A 9,966-nucleotide genomic window follows, 5' to 3' on the forward strand; every position below is an offset into this window, starting at 1 on the left:
AAAAGTACATTAAATTGACCTCTCACCATCCAAATTTCTTGTTTTTGAGACATTTACTAGGAAATGAGGAATATAGTCAATTATTTTTTTTCAGTTTCAAAAACTGGTAGATGAAAGATCACAGTTGATTCTTCTGACAATGTTTGAAAGGTTGTTGTTGTTTTTTTTTTTCTCATTTGACATGCAGCAAGGACATATGGGCGAAGGAGAGGTAACATTACTGTTTCTAACTTTTGAATGTACCAGTTGTATTTGGAGAGGACCCAAGATTGCTCAATTTCTTACCCTTGTAGGGAAGAAGGGGAGGGGGAAATGCAATGTAGCTTTGATCCATACATACTTTATATGTCATAGTTAAGATTATAGACTTTCTAAGTTGAAGGAGTCAGAATGGTAGGATTTGGATTTGATTTGATAATGTCCCTATATTATAAACTCAAACTCAGCTTAATTATATCTGAAGATTTATTTCACCTTTTTCTTTCTGAAAGGAATTTCTTGGAAGAAAAAAAAAATTAAGGATCTTTAAAAAGGAAAATATGGTGTGACTAGTCTCAAATACTTGATTATATTGGAAGCTCAATTATACTTGAATACCTTATGTCTATTTTTTTCTACTAAGTCAGCATAATATATTTGGTTTAAAATGAGATTAGCTAAACAAATGACTACTCCTATAAATTTCAAACACTGGGGGTAAAAGCTCTAGAAATTTTAGAGAATTTTAAAGAATCATTTCCTAGAGGTGCCTGAATAAACCTGATTTTTTACCACCTGTGATAGCTTTGCCTTTTTGCAGGCAAGTCAGTTAGATAGTCAAATAGCTTAACTTTCAAATGCAAGTGACTTTTAAACATTATTTAGGGAATAACTTCTAATTTTACAGGTATTTTTTATCTTCATTTTATAACTCTGAGTGTAGTTTTATAGGGTAAATTCATAACAAATATATTGTTATTATTTATGTTTAGTTAGGAAAGTTGAAAGGAAAACAAGTGTGGCAACAAAACATATTGGAGTATTTCAATAAAGGAAGAGCACTGAAGCTCTATTTCTATAGGAGCCATTAACAAACTCCTTATGTAGTACCTAGAAGTAAATTGGCCGTCTGAAAAGTGACAAAATAGTGCTTGAGAAATTCTAGTTATTTGTAGCTCAGTGTTTTGCTTATGATTTCCAAAGCTCATGTTTTGTTGTCAAGTAAATACAGGAATAATATGAACCACATTGGCATCTCTGGTCTTTTTTGCTTATAAATTTTGTATGATAAGATTTCCAAACAGCAAACCTAATGTCTCATTTTTAGAATTAGATAGCAGCAGTGGCAGCTGTTAATTACTCAACTAAAAGAAAATACATCTTTGCTATGCCTAAAAATCTTAAATTCTATAAGACTAGATTGTGAAGCTGGATAACAGCGTTAAATGGGTTTTGATTATATCCCATTAAGGTAGACCAAGATGAGTGCTCACTTTAAAAATCGACTTGTTTATTTTAAGGACAGTCTTAGAGTAAATTGGATAGGCTATATTATTTGGTGTTCTAAAAAAATTTAAGTGATCTAACATCTGATCGTCAAATTTAATGCTTAGTGTACATGTCTAGGTTGCCCCTTGGCCAGGGGGTCCTGCCAAGGCAATGGAGTCTCCTGCCAGCTGCTTTCCAGAGAGTGCTCCCTCCTCCTGTACTTCCATTTCACCTCACTGAAGTGTCTGGATCCCAGGGGGATAGTTGAGCAGCCTTCTATTTAACCATGCACTTTCTCTCTGACTCCACGGAGACTTTAAAGTGATGGAAACTCAAGAGCATATCTAAGTGATTTGTTACTCAGTGAGAAAAGTAAAAGCAGTCTTATTGAATCTGCCGTTTTCCTTGTTTCTTGTGTCTGCTCAGCATTGGCAAGGAACATTTGCTGTTAGCTTTTTTTTTCTGCTTTCTATTCCAGGTCAGTCTTCACTGTTTCCAATGGAAGATGGATTCTTGGATGATGGCCGTGGGGATCAACCTCTTCATAGTGGCCTGGGTTCACCTCACTGCTTCACTCACCAGAATGGAGAAAGAGTGGAACGATATTCTCGAAAGGTGTTTGTGGGTGGATTACCTCCTGACATCGATGAAGGTATATTTACAAAGACCCAATAATTGCATAACGTCTGGACTGTGGCGCACAGTTCTAACTCATAGATGGTGGTTGCTGTTAAAATAACAATCTTATCTGACTCCAAGTATCCAGTTTTGATGGCATTGTTAGCTTGTCTTATCTTTCTATCCTGGCAGGTAAGATTAGTTTACAGAGGATGGGGTGCAGGATTTTACCACAAGTAAAATTCAATACAGCTTTACAGTGTCCTTGAAGAACTTAAAAAATAAAAAGTACATTAAATTGATTTGGGGAACCTGCTGTAGCCAGTGATTGGACTAAATGAAAAGAGTAACTGTCCTTGGGAAACCGTCTCAAGGGACCTGTTGTGGGCAAACACATAGTGCTTACTGTGGTTTTGTCTGTGTGTGCTGCCTTGGCCAGATTCAGTATGTTTTCTTGTTAGTTTCCCACCTGCTCCAGAAATGTAGTTAATTGAATTTTGAAATCTTAGATTAAGGATGAACTTTGGAAAAATAAACCCTTAAGTTGTACCACAAGAAAGGGAATCTTAAGAGTTTTATCATTTTCTGAGTATGTTTTCATTTGTCAAATATTTACAGGCTTTTAAAAAGTCACACACTGTTCTTAGGCTTGTTTACAGTATAACCAAGATAGAAAGTATTTGTGTACATAGAGTTTCAATTTTAGTAGGGGAAGGCAGATAAAAAGTATGTAATCATGCAAGAAAATATCAGAGAGTAAGTATTGAAAAGAAAATAGCATGATATTGCACTATTTTGTGATATAACAAATATAACGATTCAGGGTATCTTCTCAGATAAGGTGGTTAAGGAAAGCCTCTTTTTTTTTTTTTTTTTTTTTTTTTTAAAGTAGGCTTCATGCCAAGTATGGAGCCCAATGTGGGGCTTGAGGTCATTACCCTGAAATCAGGACCTGAGCTGATACCAAGAGTTGGACACCTAACTGAGCCACCCAGGTGTCCCAAGGATATCCTCTTTAAGGAAGTAGTATTCGAGCTGAGGCCTGCATTAGGAGCGAGCCAGAGGTTTAGAGGATTAGTTGTTCAGCAATATTTTCTTCATCTGTGGGTCTAAGTGACCCCAGTTCAAGTTCAGACTAAAATTCAAGTAGCAGACCGTATAGGAACCATATATCCTTACTGTTGGTGGTGGTGGTTGTTTTCCTAATCTCTTCTGCCTTGGTTTCCTAAATGGAAATGACAATAAACCAGTTAATGTTACAGAGAATAGAATAGTTTTCTCTAAAAATCTATAAGGTCTAATAATAATGTTTAATAAGCTCCAATTTAGATTGAGATTAAATGTATTGAGTCACTTCATTTTCCTTAAGAGGGTCAATCTTTTGGAAGGTTGATCCAAAAAAAGTTTTCAAAAAGCCAAAGATTGAACTAAACACAATTCTCTTTTGTTTAATCTATGAAAAATTGTCTTGGGTGGAAGTTGTGTTGGGATTTCAGGCTAGACTGAATCAATCTTCATCCTGTTCTCAGAAGATCTAGCTTTCCAAAGTGTTCATGCTGGGCTGACCATGTGATCACAGTATTGGCCTCTCTAATAAGCTCCTGTGTGTGGCCTATTCTTTTCTTGGCCTGGAATCCTCATTTTCCTTAATGCTATGGATTCTTGGGTCTTTGACCCTTGAAAGTCAAATCCTTAGCACAGATGGTGTTTAGTGAATGAATTATATGCTTACATACAAAAAGAGAGCAAAGACTGAATTTTATCTGACCTTGCCTGGAGTAAAGTCCTTCTCTGGCCCAGATAGTCTGTATCTTTTTGGAAAATTACTGAGCAATCTTAAATGTGCAATTTCTAAAATTTTTAGAGGCACAGGTAAATATGACTAGTCTGGCAAAGAAGATGGTTTAAACTGAGCAAAATTAATGGGAATTATGATAATCATCAAGCATATTGATATGTCAGTAGCAAGTTAAGTAGACATATCTTTCTACTATAATGTGCAAGATGTATTCCTGGAGAATATTGTGTTCTGAAGAATTATACACTAAAGATTATAAGATTTCTGGAGAAATAGGGTAGGAAGCAAATAATTCAGAACCCAATGACCTTTGTACTGGAAGCATTAACAAAAAGAGAATTAATACCTTGGAAATGACTTGGACAATTTAGGCAAGTGGCTCAGTGTGGTTAGAGACTGCCTTAAGGAATACTGAAAATGCACAGAACCAACAGAGCAGAAATGCTGGCTTACAGGCTTGGAGGCAGTGCAGATATAACCGGACCTTGGAGCACCTGAGGAAGTGTACGCTCCCAGGAGATGAGAGCCCTGCACAGCTGGGATTGTGCCTCTCTAGTGTGGGAGACCTGGTTGTTGTGCTCATTTTTCATTTCATTTTAAGAGAGTAGGAGAGCTCTTGCCTGCATATCAGACAAGCCTAGGGGCTTTTTCTTTTCCTGATGAATGTTAAAATTCTACTCCCACTATGCTAGTTCACCTTCCCCAGGAACAGTGATTTGCAGACCAGTACAACTTCCAGATTATGGTGATTTCATTCCACTATTTACCAGTCTCTCTTACATGAGCCAAATGATATTGTAGAAATGGGCAGCAGAGCAGAGCGGACTGTACTGTTTCACAATCTGGAGGAGACACAAACAGTTCTACCAGCTTGGGACTTGAACACATTATCATCTCTTCTTTTCCTCTGTCCTCCCCTCCTCCCAGGTCCTATCTATACATGCTTACCTACTCTTTTCCAGAAGTTCTTCGGAAATTTATTTTTCCTATAGCCTACTCATGAGTCTGGTCGTGAGGAAATGGTACAGGCTGGGAGTCATCCTACAGAATGAATGGTCTCTATACTTTTAGGACTGTCAAAGATAAAAAAGATAGGAAAGAATGAGAAGCTGTTCCAAAACCGAAGAATACGGACAGATACCTTAGGGACAGAACATCTAAGTGTATCATGTGTTTTGGATAGGATTCTGATTCAGAAAGGGGAAAGAGATACTATTGGGATAGTTTGAAATTTGGATGGAGTCTGTATGAATACTGGTTTCCTGATAGGGAGGGTTACATGATAGTGTATGAGGAAGTGACCTTGCTTTGAGCAGGTGCCAGTGGTTGTAAAGCATCGTGTTAGAAAAAAAATGATAGGTAGGTAGGTAGGTTGATTCATGCATGCATAGAGATAGAAGGAAGGGCAAGAAAGAAGGAAGAAGGGGAAGGCCAGTGTGTAAAATAGTAACAGTTGGGGGATCTCGGTGAAAGGGATGCAGGAGTTCTTTATATTCTCTTGTAAATAGTGGTTTTGAAACTGTTTTTTTCTAAACTACTTTCCAAAATGATTATAAAAATATTTAAATTTATTTATTTATTTTTTTGCTTTGCTTTGTTCTTTATTAGATGAGATCACAGCTAGTTTTCGTCGCTTTGGCCCTTTGATTGTGGATTGGCCTCATAAAGCAGAGAGCAAATCCTATTTTCCTCCTAAAGGTAATCCTCATGATTCAATATACATGTACAGTGTATCCTGATACTGTTTAGTGTTTAGCCTTTTCATAAATGTTTACTTTTGCTGTAAGATTTTCCATAGTTAAACTTATATTTTCCCAAATGTGCCCTTAAAATTTATACCTAATACATACTTTCAGTTCAAATTTAATTTTACTTCAAAAGATGTTCCAAGATACCAAACTGAACTTAATGTTGATCCTATCAGACTTCGGGTAGGAAGATGTAAGTTTTCTTAACTTTTTTTTACTCTTTCCCCTTCCTTAGTTTCAGCTTATATACTTCCTTTCTGTTGAAGAATTAAAAACAAAAAAAAAATTAGGGAGCAAATAAGCCTTTTTTTCCCTTTTTATCAGGCTATGCATTCCTGCTCTTTCAAGATGAAAGCTCTGTTCAGGCTCTGATTGATGCATGTATTGAAGAAGATGGAAAACTCTACCTGTGTGTGTCAAGTCCCACTATCAAAGATAAGCCAGTGAGTGCTGTCTAACATGAAAATAGCTTTTTGTTTTTTGCCGTCATCTCTGCTTTGTTTGAAAACCCACAGACATCTTGATGTATCTGTTAATTGACATGTTCGTAACCTACTTACAAACTGCTATTGTTGTCAACCTAACGTTGACATTCTATGTTATTTGCACACATTATCTTACATTGAATTTTTTGGTTAATTAAGATATTGGTAAGTCTTTACCATTAAAAAATTTAACTTGATAATGCATTTGATAAAGATAAAGTAGCTGAATTTCCTTGAATAATAGAACGCCAAAATCAAAAATAGATATTTGTCTGTCTCCTTCCTCTCTTTGATCAAGATCTTACCCAATAACTATCCTTAACTTTTTGCACATGGTACTCTCCCAAAATAAAATGAATTATGCATATACAGAAATGTACATGGCATACTCTTTTTTATTCTTGAAAAAGTTGTTTTTTTTTTAAAGATTTTATTTATTTGACAGACAGAGATCACAAGTAGGCAGAGAGGCAGGCAGAGAGAGAGAGAGAGAGGAGGAAGCAGGCTCCCTGCTGAGTAGAGAGCCCAGTGCGGGGCTTGATCCCAGGACCCTGGAATCATGACCTGAGCCAAAGGCAGAGGCTTTAACCCACTGAGCCACCCAGGTGCCCCAAAAATGTTTTTCTTTATCATAAAATTTAGTCCTTAGGAATAGTAGCAACTGGCCTGTTTTTTCAAATCTGGCAAATCAACAATTTATTATCACTCAGCCAGATCTAGTAATGGGGTACAATTCAGAATGGAGGTGCCTTTGGGTTCAGCTCACGCAATAATTAATGGAGTTCCTCTTGGTGTCTTGGGATTGTCTAAGTCTGGAATGCTTTTCCCAGAGTTCCCATGGCCTAGATGGTAATTGTATTTGACCTATTTATGTTCCCTTGCAGTCGCCAGGTATTTGAGTGTGGGACCTCTGGCTCAGGATTTTGTTGTTGTGCATATTGAGAATATCCTACTACGAGCCCATCTGTAGCCTTCGGTTTGGGCATTTGTAACAGTAAATGCAGACAATTAAAATAAGGTACACGATTCTTGGTTGACTAAAGCAGTGGACACATTGAAGTGTTTTATCATAAGTTTAGTGTAGATATCAACATTTTTACTTTGAAATGCTTTTTGAAATAATGCAGCAGATTTATTAGTATCAGGAGTAGTTTACACTTGTAGGATTGGGCACATAATCCTAGCACTGTATTCTGATCAGCATTAAATATGGTGATAACTTACATTATGTGGATATTAGAGGATTGAGTAGGATAGAAGCCCAAATAATTTGAGAAACAGCTAATTAACTTACTAGTAATTAAGGACATGTTAGTGATTTAGCTTATAATAGATAATAAAAATTGAATTTTCCACTTTGATTCACTTAAAAATGGTTCACTTAAAAAAATCACTTGGTTTACTCTTAAAAATGAGATGAAGGGTTAGGCTATGCTATATGTAAGTCTTCTAATTTTACAGCTTTATTGATTTATAATGATGTGGATTATTGTTGCTCTTAAAATACTCTGCAATAATTTTTAACTTATTTCCTCATAAACTGTCTGCATTAAGAATGAGACATTCCGGTTTATCTGCTCTCTAGGTACAGATTCGGCCTTGGAATCTCAGTGACAGTGACTTTGTGATGGACGGTTCACAGCCTCTTGACCCACGAAAAACTATATTTGTCGGTGGTGTTCCTCGACCATTACGAGCTGGTAAGAAACAAACAGAATTACCCTCTTTACCTTTTAGCATAAGAAATACCTTATAAAGGTTTTTAAGAAAAATTCTCCACAAGCATTTGAGTTAATGTCCAAGAGCGAGAGTTCTAGAATCAAAGTATCTGGGTTTGAATTCATGTGCTCTGCTCCCAGTTAAAAGTTGAGTGATGTTGGACAAATTATTTCCCCTAATTTTCAATTTCCTCATCAGTCAAAGGGAGTAGTAAGTGTATCTGCTTCATATAGAGTTGTTCTGAGGATTAAGTGGGAAAAAGTGGTGCCAGGTGCTTTGTGTGGTGTTAGAGAGCATCACTCTCATCATCATCTGGAAAAACCCTTCAGGAGTAGATTTTATGTCAAGAATTTTAGGGTTTGTTTCCCATGGCCTCATTTGCTTACCAGCTCTTTACTGAGCTCCGGAATATAGTAGGGTTCTCTAGCAGCAGTGTATCGTGTTTTTAAGAGTAGTATTTACAGGTGAAATTTCATCCCTAATGTAAAGTAAAATGAGGCTTATTGGTATAAGTGAGAAAAAGAACATAAAATGAACAAGAATGCAGTTTAAAATTGTAACATTTCTAGAGAACATGATACATTGATTATTTCAGGTTTTAACATAAAAAATTAGTGAATAGCTAGACTCTAGGGAAAGGTAACAAGGATTTGATGGAAATCAACTAGAAGGACTTCCAGACAAGGTCTGTCAATCCATTTTCTAGCATTCACATGATTGTTTATATTAAGTAATACATTATTAACTGTAAATATATGGTGGCAACATGGTATAAAGCATACAGACCAGGGTGCCAAGCCCAGCGCTATCACTTAACCATCTGTGGCTCGATTTCCCCAGGAAATTACTACCTACTTCCTAGGGTTGTTGTGAAAATTAAAAGAACATATGTGAGGGTTGCCGGAGGGTGGGGTGTGGGACGGATGGGGTGGGTTGGTGATGGACACTGGGGAGGGTGTGTGCTATGGTGAGCGCTGGGAATTGTGTAAGACTAGTGAATCAGAGACCTATACCCTGGAAACAAATAATACATCATGTATTAATAAAAAAAATGTAAAAAAAGAACATATGTGAAGCACCCAGTAGAGCCCCTGCCCTTACTTAAAAGATTAATGATTGATTTATTAATTATTATAAGAACATGAGCTCAGAATATAGATGAACTGCTTTAGATGAAACCTTTGGTGAACTAGATGGATTTTCCTGATTTCAATAACATCTTTGCTTCTGTCTCATTTAGTGGAGCTTGCCATGATAATGGATCGTTTGTATGGAGGTGTGTGCTATGCTGGTATTGATACCGACCCTGAGTTGAAATACCCAAAAGGAGCTGGGCGAGTCGCATTCTCTAATCAACAGAGTTACATAGCTGCTATCAGTGCCCGCTTTGTTCAGCTGCAGCATGGAGAGATAGATAAACGGGTAAGTCCTAGATTATATTTTGAAGAGTTCTAGGAATGGCCGTCAGTGTGTCATTACCAAGATTGGAATGGGGGGATTTTATATGACAGTAAAATTAGCAGCTGACAGTATGTCTCTATAACCAATTAGGTGTGTGCTTTGTAATACATCTAAGGATTCCTACAAATTTTTTCTAGCCCTTAGTGTTTTGTGTAGCCTAACACAACACTGTATCAATTTACTCGGGGCAATTTAATCTCCTAAACTAGCACCTCTATTCATTAATTTATTCGGTTAGTCAATCGTTCAGTAAATATCATTATATCAAGTACAAACATCAATGCCCTTGAGATCTCCTGACCTTTTTTTAAAAATCATGAATACCTCAATAAGCCCTATTTTTCCAGTGCACTAGGTAACAAATCACTGAATGAATTCACATGTAGGGCTGCATATCTTTGAAATATTTCATTATAACAGTTTAAGTAGAAGAAATCATCTTTTTATTTGTATTGTATTCTACCACCTGAAATTAGGTAGTAATTAGCATTATTTTTAGCACTTTAAATTCCTCTTTGTTGGTTAAGCTTCTGAATTAAAAAGCTGGAGAAAACCTCAGAGATAGTATCCTCCTCTGTTTTCTGAGGTACTGTATTTGAAACTCTGTATTCCATTATTCATCTTATTTCTTTGCATTCATAGATTTATTTCTTATCTTCGTGTTTCATGC

General features: G+C 36.5%; 1 protein-coding gene across 4 annotated transcripts in view; it reads left to right on the forward strand.

Annotated features, from left to right (window-relative positions):
• CPEB4 (cytoplasmic polyadenylation element binding protein 4) overlaps positions 1-9,966 on the forward strand; it is a 62,892-nt gene that overhangs the window by 46,737 nt on the left and 6,189 nt on the right. For 2 of the 4 annotated variants that reach the window (XM_032851837.1, XM_032851839.1), the window contains 6 exons: positions 188-211; positions 1,946-2,119; positions 5,492-5,581; positions 5,956-6,074; positions 7,702-7,816; positions 9,076-9,257. In XM_032851837.1, the coding sequence (XP_032707728.1) occupies positions 188-211; positions 1,946-2,119; positions 5,492-5,581; positions 5,956-6,074; positions 7,702-7,816; positions 9,076-9,257 (704 nt within the window). The remainder of the gene's footprint in view (positions 1-187; positions 212-1,945; positions 2,120-5,491; positions 5,582-5,955; positions 6,075-7,701; positions 7,817-9,075; positions 9,258-9,966) is intronic. The other 2 variants (XM_032851838.1, XM_032851840.1) reach the window with 1 other exon arrangement.

Source organism: Lontra canadensis, unplaced genomic scaffold (assembly GCF_010015895.1).
Source record: "Lontra canadensis isolate GAN:19392208 unplaced genomic scaffold, GSC_riverotter_1.0 scaffold5, whole genome shotgun sequence".
NCBI lineage: Eukaryota > Metazoa > Chordata > Mammalia > Carnivora > Mustelidae > Lontra > Lontra canadensis.